The sequence below is a fragment of the Oncorhynchus mykiss genome, chromosome 17 (genome assembly GCF_013265735.2).
Source record: "Oncorhynchus mykiss isolate Arlee chromosome 17, USDA_OmykA_1.1, whole genome shotgun sequence".
Taxonomy (NCBI): Eukaryota; Metazoa; Chordata; class Actinopteri; order Salmoniformes; family Salmonidae; genus Oncorhynchus; species Oncorhynchus mykiss.
Window position 1 is genome coordinate 52,444,265 of NC_048581.1, and position 19,752 is coordinate 52,464,016.

At 44.7% G+C, this 19,752-nt stretch overlaps 1 protein-coding gene across 2 annotated transcripts; it reads left to right on the forward strand.

Moving 5' to 3' along the window:
- The first annotated feature begins 450 nt into the window (after nt 1-450).
- On the forward strand, nt 451-10,599 carry zgc:113307 (uncharacterized protein LOC553753 homolog). Of its 2 annotated transcripts, XM_021568766.2 has the most exons (8): nt 451-773; nt 1,297-1,369; nt 1,762-1,974; nt 2,232-2,373; nt 2,730-3,054; nt 3,254-3,404; nt 3,711-3,877; nt 9,809-10,599. In XM_021568766.2, the coding sequence occupies exons 3-8, from the start codon at nt 1,781-1,783 to the stop codon at nt 9,958-9,960; spliced, it is 1,131 nt and encodes a 376-aa protein (XP_021424441.2). In that variant the 5' UTR covers nt 451-773; nt 1,297-1,369; nt 1,762-1,780; the 3' UTR covers nt 9,961-10,599. The 2 variants fall into 2 exon arrangements, with proteins under 2 accessions (XP_021424441.2, XP_021424442.2); XM_021568767.2 differs by lacking the exon at nt 1,297-1,369 and having other exon boundaries at nt 452-773.
- Nucleotides 10,600-19,752: the final 9,153 nt, after the last annotated feature.

Genomic DNA, 19,752 nt, shown 5'->3' on the forward strand with positions numbered 1-19,752 from the left:
CACACACACGCACACAGACAAAGCTTTGGGCTGTCGCCTGGATCATAATCACATTGGCCCTTTGCGTATTGATAAAGTACAGTGTGTGCAGATAAAGTATTGACCAAAGACCATGTGATCCTGACGGCATGCAGCCTTTGAAAACTTTGCCAGATTATAATTCAAACCCTATGCCCTGATATCAGACCTCTATTTTCCCTCATCCTTTTGATCCTTCTCCCCCCCCCCACTCTCTCTTGTTTTTGAAGAACATGTTTCCACCAAATGTTGCAGGCTGAACAGTTACTATAGGGTGTTGTGTCTGAGTGGAATGAGGGAGAAAGGGAGAAGAGAAAGAAGGAGAGAGGGAAGAGAAGGAGAGGAGAAAGAGGGAGAGAGGGAAGAGAAGGAGAAGAAAAAGAGGGAGAGGGAAGAGAAGGAGAAGAGAAAGAGGGAGAGAGGGAGAAGAGAAAGAGGGAGAGAGGGAGAGAAGGAGAGAGGGTGAGAAGGAGAGAGGGAAGAGAAGGAGAAGAGAAAGAGGGAGAGAGGGAGAAGAGAAAGCCGGGAGAGAGGGACGAATATGGAGGATGTCTAAGGCCTGGGGTGTATGCCTCAGGAATGTATTTGGCAGTGGGTAAATACTGCAGGTAGCCTGAACACACACACGCTCACGCCCATTCAGTGCCACATGCTCATCTGTGCAGACAGTGAACCACTACTACTGTCTACTGCTACTGTACATGGAACCACAGCTCAGGAATACTAACAACCACAAACCTGAACCCATAAAGAAGGTATGTGTGCTTTGTCGGTTTCCTTCATGTACATGTGGTGTTTGTGAATGTTTTTGTGAGTGTTAAGTGAGATTTAGTGGAAAATAAATGCGTTGATTAATATACTGGCAAATGTATAATTGCAGTTACTGCAGGCTATACATGTCTGTATCTTATGTTGTTACTGACAGGCAGAATAATGTTGATGTGTATGACTGTGCTATAATCCAAACTGCCCCTACCTCAATGAGAGAAGTGTTTATCATGCGACTGTGAATGTGAATGTTACCATTCTGAAGTCCAGTTGACTTACAGTTTAAGGACACCCTGATGATGTAGTCTCTGTCATCTATGCGTGTGCATGCTTATTTTGTGTATTCGTATTTTGTCTGTGTGTGTGTGTGTGTGTGTGCCTGGCTGCCTGTGTGCGTGCGTGTGTCTGTGAATATGTGCATGTGTGACATTTTTGTCCACTGTGTATTATTAAGTTTGCAGCTGTGCATGTGGAAAAATATGGATACACATTCCTCTCTCTCCAACACAGATGTGTGTCTGCAACTTACAACAACAAATGGCAGGAGGGCAAACTCATACCTCAATTCCTCAGCTGTATTAAGGTATTAAGATGTTAATTAAGCAAAGAAAGTTAGTCGCTGTCTCACACTGTGGCGTCACCCAGTCAACTGACTCTCCAGGAGTGACAAGTTACAGTAGCTTCTAGCTCTCAAAGTTTCTATGGCTCAGAGTGTTTCGAATTTTTGTGAAAAAGCCTTGAGGCCTATACGTAAAGCGCAATAAAGAGCAGTGATACTAGCAAGAGCACTGTGTTTGGTTTCTTCTTTTTCTCATCGAATTGTTTTGATCGAAACTTGTGTTTCGGATCCTGCGATGGAATTATCCAAGTAGCTGTGTTCATGGCTGTGGTGTGGGTCGGGTCTGGTCCTTGCACTGGTTCTTTGTATTTGTATATAGATAAACAATATATATCAACTATTATCACTATCCCCAGGTTGTCTTACAGTATCACCATGGCGGTACAAGTGTCGGTGCTGTCCCTAGTCCTCACTCTAGCCCTGGGCCTGATGCTGAGTGTCTGCAGGCCTGTGTGTGGCACCCCAGGGACAACCCAGGACCTGGACTATGGAGGGGTTCCTCTCTGGATCAACCGTCTTCTGGGGGAACCCTCTGTATTCAGCCTGAGGGGCCGAATGGACCGGGCATGGTACAAATAAAACATTGATACATTAATTTACTGTGACAAGAGTCTGAAGGTTGTGGTACTTTAAATCATTTATAAATGAAATGCACTTGCAAATCCGAGAGTTGCTTTAGCTGGTGCTTCGGGATTGGGTAATGTTTAAACATCATTCAAAGGAAAGTTCACACACTTTGTGCTGGCAAAGTATCACATGTATTTCCTACTTTATTTACATATGTAATATCCGAGTAAAGACAGATATTTCTCTGTATGTGATCCAGGTACAGAGCCAACAACCCCCAGTCCTGCCCTGACCTGTGTGACTGTCCTATCCAGTGGCCCTCAGCTCTGTACTGTGACCACAGAGACCTGGGAGAGCTGCCGGACAGCATGCTTTACAATACACAATACCTGTTCCTGCAGGTAATACACACCACATGCAAGCACATGCACAAAGGGGTCTGAGACACCTGTCTGAAAGACTGCCAGGCACCACACGGTTCCTATACAGGTGTCGGATCTTAATTTGAGCCAATAATCCTGCAGCAAGAGAACATTTAAATTATTATGTATATTATAAGTCATGGACATTTTTTATAGGGGTTAGATACATTTTTCGTTAGAGCAAATCAAATATGACATTTTAAAGTCGAAATGACAAACTTTAGAAGCCTTATTAAACCTTGAATACACTGCTGTGCAGTAAAATTCTCAGCAACAAAATTAAGATCCTACATCTATAGGTAACACACAGTTTATGGGTGTGTGTGTTTCCTCAGGGCAACAACATCTCGTCCCTGCCCTCCTCCTCTCTCACCAACTCCTCAGGACTCCGCTGGCTCATCCTGGATGATAACCGTCTGCAGACAGACGGGCTGGAGACCTCCACGCTGCAGAACCTGACCCAGCTCCAATACCTGTTCCTCAACCACAATAAGCTGACTGTCGTGCCCTCTGGCCTGCCCAGGAGCCTGCGGCAGCTCCGACTGGCACACAACCTCATCACCAGCATCTCCCCGGGAACCTTTGGGAACTTACATAATCTTACATTGCTGCTACTGCAGGGGAATAGGTTGAACGTGATTACAGAGACTGACTTCACAGGTAAGTGCCTTCGCTCTGCTTCCATTCTGAGATATTATATTTTATGCCAAAACATATGACACCTTTTCTGACATATGTTAAAAATAACAGCCTCAAAGGTAACAGCTCTGAACATGCTTGTTCTGGTACCCTCTCTCCCATCCTCCCCCTCTCTCTCCCCCTCTTCCGCTCCCTCCACCTCTCCCTCCTCGCCCACCAGGCCTGGTGTCTCTTAACCTGTTGAGCCTGAGCGGGAACCTCTTCTCCTCCTTCCCCTCCCACCTTCCTCCCTCCATCCAGCAGCTCTATCTCTCCAACAACTCTCTGTCTGGCCTGGGGGAGGAAAGTCTACAGGGCTTCACTAATCTCAGGTAACACACACACGTACAGATGCAAGCATGCAAACACACACACACACACACACACACACACACACACACACACACACACACACACACACACACACACACACACACACACACACACACACACACACACACACACACATTATTTCAGTCTGATATGCATCACACCTCTCTGATATTATCACAAATTGTGGTTATTTTGTTCTCTAATATTGAAAGTTACTCTGGATAAGAAGGTGGCTTTAATGTAAATGTAGTGTGTGTGTGTGTGTGTGTGTGTGTGTGTGTGTGTGTGTGTGTGTGTGTGTGTAGGTACCTGCGTCTGAGCCGCTGTGGTCTAGTGAGCCCTTCCCTCCACCCCCAATCCTTCAACCTGTCTTCCCTTGTGGAGCTGGATCTCTCTTACAACAAGCTGACAACCATCCCCCTGGTTCCCCTCACACTACAGTACCTATACTTGGAGGCCAACCACATACAAGGTAAGACTACACATACACTCCCGTACACACGCACGAGCACGTGCACGCGCGCACACACACAATCTAAGGAGTGGAGAAAACATCTGTGAGGGGTTGACCAGGGGAGTAAGATCCAGCAGGGTCACCCGTGAAACAAGTCAGTATTCGACGTCCATCCATGTTGAAGGACATAGGGAGATGATGTGGAAACCGGCCACTAGGGGCGTAAGCATCTTTTGTTCGAATCCAGCGATCGAAAGTTATTTTGAGATTTTTGTTTTAAGCCTATCCCAAACCTTAAAACGTACCTTAACCATTCAGAGTTAATGCATAACCTCAAGATTTCGGAGTTAATGCTTCAACTTAACCCTAAACTTAAAATTTTGAGTTCATGCCTAAACTTAACCTTAAACTCTTCAAAATTTGACGTTTGGAACAACTGCAGAATTTGACGTTGGAGACACATGGATGAACGTCTAATTCTGACATGAGACTTTGAGAGCTAGATGGTAAGATCAGCCAAATATCATGCTCTTTCCATCTCTCTCTGAGAAAAACAATCCTTGTGTTGTGCCTCCAAATATTTCCAAATGACGAAGCTGATCAAATTATGAACACCTGAATGCTTCTCTTGAACTGCAAATCAGCACATGAGGAGTGGATGTAACTTCCTGCCTCATCTTCAATAACAAACCTGTGAATCTCACAATTGGCCACTCATTCACTCAGCCGTGTCTCCTTGACAAAACACTGTTAGGATTCCTGGATTCCTGTTCTGGCTTGGATGTTTGGGCTACAGAGGGAGAGGGAAAGAGGGGGAGAGAGTGAGAGAGGGAGAGAGAATGACAAGAGAGAAAAACAGAGGTAGAGGTACAGTGCCTTCAGAAAGTGTTCACAGCCCTTAACTTTTTTTCACATTTTGTTGTGTGACTACCCGAATTTAAAGTGGTTTACATGTGGATTTAGTGTCACTGGCATACACACAATACTAATCTCAATGTGGAATTAGGTTTTTAGACATTTTACAAATTAATAAAAAAAATGGAAAGCTGAAATGACTTGAGTCAATAAGCATTCAAGCCCTTTGTTAAGGCAAGCCTAAATAACTTCAGGAATACAAATTTGTTTAAAAAGTCAGATAATAAGCAGTGGTGTAAAGTACTTAAGTAAAAATACTTTAGAGTACTACTTAAGTAATTTTTTAGGGTTTCTGAACTTCACATTAATATTTGTATTTTTGACAACGTTTACTTTCACGTCACTACATTCCTAAAGAAAATTATGTAATTTTCAATCCATGCATTTTCCCTGACACCCAAAAGTACTTGTTATATTTTGAATGCTTAGCAGGACATGAAAGTTGTCTAATTCACACAGAACATCCCTGTTCATCCCTACTGCCTCTGATTTGGCGGACTCACCAAACACACATGCTTCATTTATAATGATGTCTGAGTGATGGAGTGTGCCCCTGGCTATCCATAATTAAAAAAATAAGAAAATTATACCGTCTGGTTTGCTTTATATAAGGAATTCAAAATTATTATACTTTTACTTTTGATACTTATTAAGTACAGTGCCTTGCGAAAGTATTCGCCCCCCTTGAACTTTGCGACCTTTTGCCACATTTCAGGCTTCAAACATAAAGATATAAAACTGTATTTTTTTGTGAAGAATCAACAACAAGTGGGACACAATTATGAAGTGGAACGACATTTATTGGATATTTCAAACTTTTTTAACAAATCAAAAACTGAAAAATTGGGCGTGCAAAATTATTCAGCCCCTTTACTTTCAGTGCAGCAAACTCTCTCCAGAAGTTCAGTGAGGATCTCTGAATGATCCAATGTTGACCTAAATGACTAATGATGATAAATACAATCCACCTGTGTGTAATCAAGTCTCCGTATAAATGCACCTGCACTGTGATAGTCTCAGAGGTCCGTTAAAAGCGCAGAGAGCATCATGAAGAACAAGGAACACACCAGGCAGGTCCGAGATACTGTTGTGAAGAAGTTTAAAGCCGGATTTGGATACAAAAAGATTTCCCAAGCTTTAAACATGCCAAGGAGCACTGTGCAAGCAATAATATTGAAATGGAAGGAGTCTCAGACCACTGCAAATCTACCAAGACCTGTCCGTCCCTCTAAACTTTCAGCTCATACAAGGAGAAGACTGATCAGAGATGCAGCCAAGAGGCCCATGATCACTCTGGATGAACTGCAGAGATCTACAGCTGAGGTGGGAGACTCTGTCCATAGGACAACAATCAGTCGTATATTGCACAAATCTGGCCTTTAAGGAAGAGTGGCAAGAAGAAAGCCATTTCTTAAAGATATCCATAAAAAGTGTTGTTTAAAGTTTGCCACAAGCCACCTGGGAGACACACCAAACATGTGGAAGAAGGTGCTCTGGTCAGATGAAACCAAAATTGAACTTTTTGGCAACAATGCAAAACGTTATGTTTGGCGTAAAAGCAACACAGCTGAACACACCATCCCCACTGTCAAACATGGTGGTGGCAGCATCATGGTTTGGGCCTGCTTTTCTTCAGCAGGGACAGGGAAGATGGTTAAAATTGATGGGAAGATGGATGGAGCCAAATACAGGACCATTCTGGAAGAAAACCTGATGGAGTCTGCAAAAGACCTGAGACTGGGACGGAGATTTGTCTTCCAACAAGACAATGATCCAAAACATAAAGCAAAATCTACAATGGAATGGTTCAAAAATAAACATATCCAGGTGTTAGAATGGCCAAGTCAAAGTCCAAACCTGAATCCAATCGAGAATCTGTGGAAAGAACTGAAAACTGCTGTTCACAAATGCTCTCCATCCAACCTCACTGAGCTCGAGCTGTTTTGCAAGGAGGAATGGGAAAATAATTCAGTCTCTCGATGTGCAAAACTGATAGAGACATACCCCAAGCGACTTACAGCTGTAATCGCAGCAAAAGGTGGCGCTACAAAGTATTAACTTAAGGGGGCTGAATAATTTTGCACGCCCAATTTTTCAGTTTTTGATTTGTTAAAAAAGTTTGAAACATCCAATAAATGTCGTTCCACCTCATGATTGTGTCCCACTTGTTGCTGATTCTTCACAAAAAAATACAGTTTTATATCTTTATGTTTGAAGCCTGAAATATGGCAAAAGGTTGCAAAGTTCAAGGGGGCCGAATAAATTCGCAAGGCACTGTATATTTTAAACCAAGTAGTATACTCAAGTAGTATTTTACTGGGTGACTTTCACTTTCATTTTTTTATTAACTTTTACTTTTAATCAAGTATGACAATTGGGTACTTTTTCCACCACTGATAATAAGCTGCTTGACTAACTCTGTGCTCAATAATAATGATGGAAACTGTTTTTTTCGATTAAATGATGATTGCCGAATAATTTTGAAGATACGCGCGGCACGTGATGTCATCACAGTCTCCACTCCACATTTCATTCTAAATTCCTGCTAAATCCATTTTTTAACTATCAAAATAATGTTTATTTGCAGGATCCTTGTCCTGACTTTCAAGAATGGTTGAATTGCTTCAAATTGCTTTTCTGGTTGGCTGGATGCAAGTTTCACCATCCAATTATTTACTGTGCAAGTTTCACAATGGCACGGACCGTGGCAATATTGTGGCACATTATATTGCACACTAGTCTATTCTTGAATTCTATCCCATGCTGGCTTTCATCGGCTACCTGAGACATGAAACAGATAGATGGGAGGGCATACAGGCTGTTCCCAATTTATTAATGCGGAACTTGCCTAAATGGGTAGTGGAAACACTACAGTTTTATTCAACATCATTACGTCCAGCTGTGACGTTGTTACATCCAGCTGTTTATATCGACACAAGGTAGATACATGGAAATGCACCCTAGCAAGCATTTGTCACATCTACTTTCCATGCAAGCTTTCTAAATGTCGACAAAAAAAATCACGGGAGAAGTTCATGGAAACATACTGTATCTACTGAATGTCCCTTTGAGCATGGTGAAGTTATTATTGCACTCTGGAGGGTGTATTAATACACCCAGTCACTACAAAGATACAGGCATCCTTCCTAACTCAGTTTACGGAGAGGAGGAAAACCACTCAGGGGTTTCACCGTGAGGCCAAACTATACACTGGAGTTACTTACCAAGGTGATATTGAATGTTCCTGAGTGGCCTAGTTACAGTTTTGACTTAATTTGGCTTGAAAATCTATGTCAAGACTTGAAAATGTCTGTCTAGCAAAGATCAACAACCAACTTGACAGAGCTTGAAGATTTTTTAAAGATTGTACAATCCAGGTTTGCAAAGCTCTTAGAGACTTACACGGAACCCAAACCGGCTGCTCGCGTGCTCCATCGTGCGTAAATGTATTTTGTCCCAACCACACTAAACGCGATCACGACACGCAGGTTAAAATATCAAAACAAAATCTCAACCAATTACATTAATTTGGGGACAGGTCAAAAAGCATTAAATATTTATGGCAATTTATCTAGCTAGCTTGCACTTGCTAGATAATTTGTACTATTTAGCTTGCTTGCTGTTGCGATCTAATTTGTCCTGGGACATAAACATTAAGTTGTTATTTTACCTGAAATGCACAAGGTCCTCTACTCCAAAAATTAATCCACACATAAAACGGTCAACCGAATCGTTTCCTGTCATCTCTCCTCCTTTCAGACTTTTTCTTCTCTTGATTTTATATTGCGATTGGCAACTTTCATAAATTAGGTGCATTACCACCACCTACCTCATTCGTCTTTCAGTCACCCATGTGGGTATAACCGATGAGGAGATGGCACGCGGGTACCTGCTTCTATAAACCAATGAGGAGATGGGAGTGGCAGGACTTGCAGTGCGATCTGCGTCACAATTAGAACTGACTTCTAAGCCCTTGGCAACGCAGACGCTCGTTGGCGCGCGCAAGCAGTGTGGGTGCAATAATTGATTAATATGGATTTCTACATTTATTTTGCAATGCTCGCGCATGCGATGCGGGCGCTGTAGTCAAGGTATTACTCAGAAAGACAGCTTCCAAAGGTGATTCTAACATGTATTCACTCAAGAGGTTGAATACTCCTTTAATTAAGATATTTTAGTATTTTATTTTCCATTAATAACATTTTAAAAATGTTCTTCAACTTTGACATTACAGAGTATTTCTAAGTCAATCATTGACAAAAATGGCACTTTGTAACACGACAAAATGTGGAAAAAGTCAAGGGTGTGAAAACATTCTGTAGGCAATGTAGAGGAACAGACAGAGAGGTGGGGTTAGAGACACAGAAATAAAAAAGAGAGCGAGAAAGCAAGAGAAATAAAGATGGAGTGTGAGCTTGTTTTCCGCAAGGCTCTCCAGGAGACATGAGTCAGCACTATAACCTGGTATGTGTGTCTGGTCTGGTCTGACAGAGAGCTAAACACAAGACATTCACCGAGAGAAAAACACTCACCTCACTGTCTAGCATCCCGACAGCTAGCTACTGTTGTCTACCCTCTGCCAAACGTACCCTTCTGCCAATAGCTATAGGCAGGAACAGGAGGTAGAGAGGAGATTATGTTTTCTCTCCTCCTCTTTTTTAAGATAGCTGTAGCTGCTTTTTGGATTTGGCATCAACTACTGTAGCATGTTGTGGTTTCTGCTCCTAATAGAATAGGATACTGTAGCTGTATCCAGCTTCTGATCAGGCAAATCCTCCTCATACAGTCTGCCATTTCAGGAACAATGATGGCAGTACACTCAAAATACTGTGACAACTCTCAATTGGAGGAATTGGGTTTAAGTTATGTTCACATATTGTAAAAATATACTTTGTGAAGAAAGAGTATATGAGTGGGAATGTCATTACTGGGTATAGGGTGTGAGTGCATGTAAAAACCATACTGTCCTCTGTTCTCTTTGTCCTCTATCCGTTTTATTCTCTCTGTCCTCGCTCTGCTCTTTGTCCTCTGCAGAGTTTAACGTCTCTAGTTTCTGTCGGGAGGTGGGTCCTCTGTCGTACTCCAGGATGAGGATCCTTCGTCTGGACGGGAACAAGATGTCCTATCATCTACTACCACCTGAATGGGTCTACTGCCTACGAGTCCTGCACCACATATACATCTAACCCTGACCTCGTACCTCTAACCCCCTGACCCTGCCACAACCCTGCTTTGAAGCTTACCTGGAAAGATTCTGTCAAGATTCCACAGGTCCGAACATTCAGAAATTAACACACACACACACACACATGCCCACAAGTAGGTCATTCAAACGCACATCCTTCAAACACACATCACTCATGCCCACTCGGACGCACGTTTGGACACACACAAACGCAAGCAAACGCTTACATGCTCTCAGAACAGGTCTTCAATACTCAATACATGTATTTTTTGTTGTTATTTTTTTATCCTCCAGGAGTAGAGCTGAGTCTCATTTAATGTTGTTTTGCTAGTCTCACTGTAACCACTTTATACTGTAACACAGTCTGATCAGTGTATGAAGCACGTATTCATTCAAATCATCCACAAACATCACCCACCAAGGCTTGTTAATACATCACAGTACTGTAGAGTCAACTTGGAGTTGAACTGATCCAACACACACGTGTTAATGCGCACATTGTATGCGTTTTGTTACTGTAACGTTTTACAATATCGTCAATGTTTTGCTAAAGGTCAAATGATGTGCTTTATTGGATGTATGACTGTAACGCAATGTTTTTGAATATGAACAGAACAATAAAATCTTCACCATTATCAATTATTTTTACTGTGTTTTTACTAGTGATGTAGAAATGAAATACTATCTGTTTCATATAACACAAAACCTTTGTCAAACCAGAGCATTAGTCTCTATAAACCTAGATTGGTCTCATTAGGCTAGATCCTGTTCCTGTTGTTCTATGGGTAGCTAGCGCTCTGTATGAGAGACACAAAACTATACCTTCACTATGAACACAGCCCATAACGGCCTGCTGTTATATTCATGGTAACACAAGGTTTGTTATTCCTGAATATCAGTTTCATAGACCTAGAAATCACACATAATATAACCCTATCCCTAGACACAGATTAATAGAGGTATAGGTTGCCCCATGAGTGGAATTTTAACATGCCGTGTTCCAATGACTTTACCATACCTCTGAACCTATAGGGGAAAGTGTGTGTGCGTGTGCATGTGCACGTGTGTGTACTAATGTCAATACCAACATTTTACCGGTGACATTGCACAATGCAGACCCAGCCGTTCAAGGGGTACTACATCTGGACCAACAGCATACATGCAATGGAAACTGTGGCTGAGTGTGTGTCTGTGTGACTGTGTGTGTGTGTGTCTGTGTCTCTAAGTGTGTTTATGGAAAGCCTGTGATAAATGACTATATGTATTTTTTAGGGCAGATGCCGATACCAATTTTTGGGGTTACATTTTCAGATCAAACAATACATTTGTTTTGACCAATCTAACTACATACCAAAATTGTCATGTACTGTCATGTTGTGTCTTGTTTCTGTCCTTTCCCTTCACCCTGTCTCCCTCTGCTGGTCGTTGTTAGGTTACCTTTTCTCCCCCTCTTTCCCCCAGCTGTGCCTTGTCTCCTCCTAACTACCTCGTCACCCCTTTTCCCACCTGTTCCCTTTTTCCCTCTGATTAGTCCTCTATATCTCTCTCTGTTTCTGCTCCTGTCTTTGTCGGATTCTTGTTTGTGTGTCTCATGCCTGAACCAGACTATCATCGTGTTGGCTGCAACCTTGTCCTGTCCTGTCGGAATCTACCTGTCCATCTGAGCCCACGTGTGTTCATCATTAAAGAGACTCTGTTTGTTAATTCGCTTTTGGGTCCTCATTCACGCACCTGACAGAAGAATCCGACCAAGAATGGACCCAGCGACTTCGGATCCTCTCCACTCAGCCGTCGAGATCCAGGGAGCGATGCTAGGCAGACACAAGCAGGAATTGTCTGCTGCTCGACATGCCGTTGAGACCCTGGCCACCCAAGTCTCCAACCTCACAGAACAGGTTCACCATCTCCGTCTCGATCCACCGGCCACTTCCAGGGCTTTCGAATCTCCGGAGCCCAGAATCAATAACCCGCCGTGTTACTCTGGGGATCCCACTGAATGCCGCTCGTTCCTCACCCAGTGTGATATTGTGTTTTCTCTCCAGCCCAACACTTACTCCAGGAGCACTGCTCGTGTCGCCTACGTCATATCTCTCCTTACTGGACGGGCTCGTGAGTGGGGCACGGCAATCTGGGAGGCAAGGGCTGAGTGTACTAACCAGTATCAGGACTTTAAGGAGGAGATGATACGGGTTTTTGATCGATCTGTTTTTGGGGAGGAGGCTTCCAGGGCCCTGTCTTCCCTATGTCAGGGTAATCGATCCATAACAGACTACTCTATTGAGTTTCGCACTCTTGCTGCCTCCAGTGGCTGGAACGAGCCGGCTTTGCTCGCTCGTTTTCTGGAGGGTCTCCGCGCAGAGGTAAAGGATGAGATTCTCTCCCGGGAGGTTCCTTCCAGCGTGGATTCCTTGATTGAACTCGCTATTCGCATTGAGCGACGGGTTGATCTTCGTCACCGAGCTCGTGGAAAGGAGCTCGCGTTCTCCGTTGCCCCCCTCTCCGCATCACTACCATCTTCCTCTGCCGGCTCGGGTGCTGAGCCTATGCAGCTGGGAGGTATCCGCATCTCGACTAAGGAGAGGGAACGGAGAATCACCAACCGCCTCTGTCTCTATTGCGGTTCTGCTGGTCATTTTGTCACTTCATGTCCAGTAAAAGCCAGAGCTCATCAGTAAGCGGAGGGCTACTGGTGAGCGCTACTACTCCTGTCTCTCCTTCAAGATCCTGCACTACCTTGTCGGTCCATCTACGCTGGACCGGTTCGTCAGCTTCCTGCAGTGCCTTAATAGACTCTGGGGCGGAGGGCTGTTTTATGGACGAGACCTGGGCTCGGGAACATGACATTCCTCTCAGACAGTTAAGGGAGTCCACGGCCTTGTTCGCCCTGGATGGTAGTCCTCTCCCCAGGATTCAGCGTGAGACGCTACCTTTAACCCTCACTGTTTCTGGTAATCATAGCGAAACCATTTCTTTTTTAATTTTTCGTTCACCTTTTACACCTGTTGTTTTGGGCCATCCCTGGCTAGTTTGTCATAATCCTTCCATTAATTGGTCTAGTAATTCTATCCTCTCCTGGAACGTCTCTTGTCATGTGAAATGTTTAATGTCTGCTATCCCTCCTGTTTCCTCTGTCTCTTCTTCACAGGAGGAGCCTGGTGATTTGACAGGGGTGCCGGAGGAATATCACGATCTGCGCACGGTGTTCAGTCGGTCCAGGGCCACCTCTCTTCCTCCACACCGGTCGTATGATTGTAGTATTGATCTCCTTCCGGGAACCACTCCCCCCCGGGGTAGACTATACTCTCTGTCGGCTCCCGAACGTAAGGCTCTCGAAGATTATTTGTCTGTAGCTCTTGCCGCCGGTACCATAGTCCCCTCCTCCTCTCCCGCCGGAGCGGGGTTTTTTTTTGTTAAGAAGAAGGACGGGTCCCTGCGCCCCTGCATAGATTATCTGAATGACATAACAGTGAAGAATCGTTATCCGCTTCCTCTTATGTCTTCAGCCTTCGAGATCCTGCAGGGAGCCAGGTTTTTCACTAAGTTGGACCTTCGTAACGCTTACCATCTCGTGCGCATCAGGGAGGGGGACGAGTGGAAGACGGCGTTTAACACTCCGTTAGGGCACTTTGAATACCGGGTTCTTCCTTTCGGCCTCGCTAACGCTCCAGCTGTCTTTCAGGCATTAGTCAATGATGTCCTGAGAGACATGCTGAACATCTTTGTTTTCGTTTACCTTGACGATATCCTGATTTTTTCACCGTCACTCCAGATTCATGTTCAGCACGTTCGACGTGTCCTCCAGCGCCTTTTAGAGAATTGTCTTTTTGTGAAGGCTGAGAAGTGCTCTTTTCATGCCTCCTCCGTCACATTTCTCGGTTCTGTTATTTCCGCTGAAGGCATTAAGATGGATCCCGCTAAGGTCCAAGCTGTCATTGATTGGCCCGTCCCTAAGTCACGCGTCGAGTTGCAGCGCTTTCTCGGGCTTCGCGAACTTCTATCGTCGTTTCATCCGTAATTTCGGTCAGGTGGCAGCCCCTCTCACAGCCCTTACTTCTGTCAAGACGTGCTTTAAGTGGTCCGTTTCCGCCCAGGGAGCTTTTGATCTCCTCAAGAATCGTTTTACATCCGCACCTATCCTTGTTACACCTGACGTCTCTAGACAGTTCATTGTCGAGGTTGACGCGTCAGAGGTGGGCGTGGGAGCCATTCTTTCTCAGCGCTCCTTCTCTGACGACAAGGTCCACCCTTGCGCGTATTTTTCTCATCGCCTGTCGCCGTCGGAACGTAACTATGATGTGGAAAACCGCGAACTGCTCGCCATCCGCTTAGCCCTAGGCGAATGGCGACAGTGGTTGGAGGGGGCGACCGTTCCTTTTGTCGTTTGGACTGACCATAGGAACCTTGAGTACATCCGTTCTGCCAAACGACTTAATGCGCGTCAGGCGCGCTGGGCGCTGTTTTTCGCTCGTTTCGAGTTCGTGATTTCTTATCGTCCGGGCTCTAAGAACACCAAGCCTGATGCTTTATCTCGTCTCTTCAGTTCTTCAGTAGCCTCCACTGACCCCGAGGGGATTCTCCCTGAGGGGCGTGTTGTCGGGTTGACTGTCTGGGGAATTGAGAGGCAGGTAAAGCAAGCACTCACTCAAACTCCGTCGCCGCGCGCTTGTCCCAGGAACCTTCTTTTCGTTCCCGTTCCTACTCGTCTGGCCGTTCTTCAGTGGGCTCACTCTGCCAAGTTAGCCGGCCACCCTGGCGTTCGGGGTACGCTTGCTTCCATTCGCCAGCGCTTTTGGTGGCCCACCCGGGAGCATGACACGCGTCGCTTCGTGGCTGCTTGTTCGGTCTGCGCGCAGACTAAGTCCGGTAACTCTCCTCCTGCCGGCCGTCTCAGGCCGCTTCCCATTCCCTCTCGACCGTGGTCTCACATCGCCTTAGATTTTGTCACCGGACTGCCTTCGTCAGCGGGGAGGACTGTTATTCTTACGGTTGTCGACAGGTTCTCTAAGGCGGCTCATTTTATTCCCCTTGCTAAGCTTCCTTCTGCTAAAGAGACGGCACAAATCATCATCGAGAATGTTTTCAGAATTCATGGCCTTCCGTCAGACGTCGTTTCGGACAGAGGTCCGCAATTCACGTCTCAATTTTGGAGGGAGTTTTGCCGTTTGATTGGGGCTTCCGTCAGTCTCTCTTCCGGCTTTCACCCCCAGTCTAACGGTCAAGCAGAACGGGCCAATCAGACTATTGGTCGCATCTTACGCAGTCTTTCTTTTCGCAACCCTGCGTCTTGGTCAGAACAGCTCCCCTGGGCAGAATACGCCCACAACTCGCTTCCTTCGTCTGCGACCGGGCTATCTCCTTTTCAGAGTAGCCTCGGGTACCAGCCTCCGCTGTTCTCATCTCAGTTCGCCGAGTCCAGCGTCCCCTCCGCTCAGGCTTTTGTCCAACGTTGCGAGCGCACCTGGAAGAGGGTCAGGTCTGCACTTTGCCGTTATAGGGCGCAGACTGTGAGGGCTGCTAATAAGCGTAGAACTAAGAGTCCTAGATATTGTCGCGGTCAGAGAGTTTGGCTCTCCACTCAGAACCTTCCCCTTAAGACCACTTCTCGCAAGTTGACCCCGCGGTTCATTGGTCCGTTCCGTATTTCTCGGATCATTAATCCTGTCGCAGTTCGACTTCTTCTTCCGCGATATCTTCGTCGCGTCCACCCGGTCTTCCATGTCTCCTGTGTCAAGCCCGTTCTTCGCGCCCCCGCTCGTCTCCCCCCCCCCCCCCCCATCCTTGTCGAGGGCGCACCCATCTACAGGGTCCGTAGGATTTTGGACATGCGTCCTCGGGGCCGTGGTCATCAGTACCTAGTAGATTGGGAGGGGTACGGTCCTGAGGAGAGGAGTTGGGTTCCCTCTCGGGACGTGCTGGACCGTGCGCTGATCGATGATTTCTTCCGTTGCCGCCAGGTTTCCTCCTCGAGTGCGCCAGGAGGCGCTCGGTGAGTGGGGGGGTACTGTCATGTACTGTCATGTTGTGTCTTGTTTCTGTCCTTTCCCTTCACCCTGTCTCCCTCTGCTGGTCGTTGTTAGGTTACCTTTTCTCCCCCTCTTTCCCCCAGCTGTGCCTTGTCTCCTCCTAACTACCTCGTCACCCCTTTTCCCACCTGTTCCCTTTTTCCCTCTGATTAGTCCTCTATATCTCTCTCTGTTTCTGCTCCTGTCTTTGTCGGATTCTTGTTTGTGTGTCTCATGCCTGAACCAGACTATCATCGTGTTTGCTGCAACCTTGTCCTGTCCTGTCGGAATCTACCTGTCCATCTGAGCCCACGTGTGTTCATCATTAAAGAGACTCTGTTTGTTAATTCGCTTTTGGGTCCTCATTCACGCACCTGACAAAAATAATAGTCACAATTGTATTTGAATGGTAAATATCTTAATAAACTGGGTAAATCAAGATGGCTTAGGCCTACTCACAATGCAGGTGAATGCGTATTCAATAGGAGTGTGTGCATGCATTGAGTTATTGAGCATTTTTCCTGCTCAGTGGAGTCCATAGTGCTACAGATGACAAGCAATCAGTTGCCCTTCCATTTGGGACTTATACAGTGCCTTGCGAAAGTATTCGGCCCCCTTGAACTTTGCGACCTTTTGCCACATTTCAGGCTTCAAACATAAAGATATAAAACTGTATTTTTTTGTGAAGAATCAACAACAAGTGGGACACAATCACGAAGTGGAATGACATTTATTGGATATTTCAAACTTTTTTAACAAATCAAAAACTGAAAAATTGGGCGTGCAAAATTATTCAGCCCCCTTAAGTTAATACTTTGTAGCGCCACCTTTCGCTGCGATTACAGCTGTAAGTCGCTTGGGGTATGTCTCTATCAGTTTTGCACATCGAGAGACTGAATTTTTTTCCCATTCCTCCTTGCAAAACAGCTCCAGCTCAGTGAGGTTGGAATGAGAGCATTTGTGAACAGCAGTTTTCAGTTCTTTCCACAGATTCTCGATTGGATTCAGGTCTGGACATTGACTTGGCCATTCTAACACCTGGATATGTTTATTTTTGAACCATTCCATTGTAGATTTTGCTTTATGTTTTGGATCATTGTCTTGTTGGAAGACAAATCTCCGTCCCAGTCTCAGGTCTTTTGCAGACTTCATCAGGTTTTCTTCCAGAATGGTCCTGTATTTGGCTCCATCCACCTTCCCATCAATTTTAACCATCTTCCCTGTCCCTGCTGAAGAAAAGCAGGCCCAAACCATGATGCTGCCACCACCATGTTTGACAGTGGGGATGGTGTGTTCAGCTGTGTTGCTTTTACGCCAAACATAACGTTTTGCATTGTTGCCAAAAAGTTCAATTTTGGTTTCATCTGACCAGAGCACCTTCTTCCACATGTTTGGTGTGGCTTGTGGCAAACTTTAAACAACATTTTTTATGGATATCTTTAAGAAATGGCTTTCTTCTTGCCACTTCCATAAAGGCCAGATTTGTGCAATATACAACTGATTGTTGTCCTATAGACAGAGTCTCCCACCTCAGCTGTAGATCTCTGCAGTTCATCCAGAGTGATCATGGGCCTCTTGGCTGCATCTCTGATCAGTCTTCTCCTTGTATGAGCTGAAAGTTTAGAGGGACGGCCAGGTCTTGGTAGATTTGCAGTGGTCTGATACTCCTTCCATTTCAATATTATCGCTTGCACAGTGCTCCTTGGGATGTTTAAAGCTTGGGAAATCTTTTTGTATCCAAATCCGGCTTTAAACTTCTTCACAACAGTATTTCGGACCTGCCTGGTGTGTTCCTTGTTCTTCATGATGCTCTCTGCGCTTTTAACGGACCTCTGAGACTATCACAGTGCAGGTGCATTTATACGGAGACTTGATTACACACAGGTGGATTGTATTTATCATCATTAGTCATTTAGGTCAACATTGGATCATTCAGAGATCCTCACTGAACTTCTGGAGAGAGTTTGCTGCACTGAAAGTAAAGGGGCTGAATAATTTTGCACGCCCAATTTTTCAGTTTTTGATTTGTTAAAAAAGTTTGAAATATCCAATAAATGTCGTTCCACTTCATAATTGTGTCCCACTTGTTGTTGATTCTTCACAAAAAAAATACAGTTTTATATCTTTATGTTTGAAGCCTGAAATGTTGAAAAAGGTCGCAAAGTTCAAGGGGGCCGAATACTTTCGCAAGGCACTGTATTAGCCTACTGATCAACAAAATTTGCATAGAAGGATCTATCATGGTCCACACACCAATGCAATCATGAAGAGGACACAACATCCCCTCTTCCCTCTCAGGAGAATGAAAAGATTTGACATGGGCCCTCAGATCCTCAAAAGGTTCTACGGCTGCACCATCTTGACAGGCTACATCATTGCTTGGTATGCCTACTACTTGGCATCCGACCGCAAGGCGCTACAAAGTGTAGTGTGTACAGCCCAGTACATCACTGGGGCCAAGCTGCCTGCCATCCTGGACCTCTGTATCAGGCCGTGTCAGAGGAAGGCCGTAAAAATGGTTAAAGACTCCAGCCACCCAAGTCACAGACTCTTCTCTCAGCTATCGCATGGCCATGAACAGCTTCTACCCACAAGCCAGAAGACTGATAAATAGTTAGTTAAATAGTTAACCAAATAGCTACCCGGACTATCTGCATTGACCATATTGCACTAACGTCTTTGTCTCATCACACACACTGCTGTTACCCTTTATTATCTGTCACTTTATTCCTAGTTCTATGTATATATCTACCTCAATTACCTCGTACCCTTGTACATCGACTCGGTACTGGTACCCAAGTTATTGCTGCTATTGTGTATTTATTACTACGTGTTTAACTTTTCTTTTCTTATCTTTTTTTTGTAAATTGGTGTACCCAGTATAAGGACATTGTTTTGCCAAACAGTAAATGAATGAACATTTTCAATATGTCTACATGCCATGTGTCATTATTCAAGTGTGCTTATTAAGCTAAATTACAGGGCCTTCAGAAAGTATTCATACCCCTTGACCTGTTCCACATTTTGTCGTGTTACAGCCTGAATTCAAAACGGATTAAATGGATTATTTTTCACCCATCTACACACAATACCCCATAATGACAAAGTGAAAACATGTTTTAAGAAATATTTATAGATATAATATCTATTTTACATAAGAATTCAAACCCCTGAGTCAATACTTTGTAAAAGCACATTTGGCAGCAATTACAGCTGCGAGTCTTTCTGTAATGTCAAAGTTGAAGAAAAATGTCTACATTTAATTTTATTTATGGAAAATAAATCACTAATATATCTTGATTAGATAAGTATTCAACCCCATGAGTCAATACATGTTAGAATCACATTTTGGCAGAGCTTACAGCTGTGTTTTTGTTATAGAGCACTTCCTCCCAGCTTCCCACTGCACTGAGGCTAGGTAACATGGTCACCACTGATAAATCCATGATAATCGAACATTTCAAGAAGCATTTCTCAATGGCTGGCCATGCCTTCCTCCTGGCTACTCCAACCCCGGCCAACAGCTCTGCCCCCTCGCAGCTACTCGCCCAAGCCTCCCCAGCTTCTCCTTCAACCAAATCCAGACAGTAGATGTTCTGAAAGAGCTGCAAAACGTGGACCAATACAAATCAGCTGGGCTAGACAATCTGGACCCTCTCTTTCTAAAACTATCCGCCGCCATTGTTGCAACCCCTATTACCAGCCTGTTCAAACTATCTTTCGTATCGTCCGAGATCCCTAAAGATTGGAAAGCTGCTGCGGTCATCCACCTCTTCAAAGAGGGTGACACC

Bases quoted from the DNA above. Each gene is read 5' to 3' on its own strand.
- zgc:113307 (XM_021568766.2), top strand. From the start codon at position 1,781: ATGGCGGTACAAGTGTCGGTGCTGTCCCTAGTCCTCACTCTAGCCCTG. The intron at 3,055-3,253 runs GTAAGTGCCTTC...CTCGCCCACCAG, and splicing joins TACAGAGACTGACTTCACAG to GCCTGGTGTCTCTTAACCTG. The intron at 3,878-9,808 runs GTAAGACTACAC...TGTCCTCTGCAG, and splicing joins GGAGGCCAACCACATACAAG to AGTTTAACGTCTCTAGTTTC.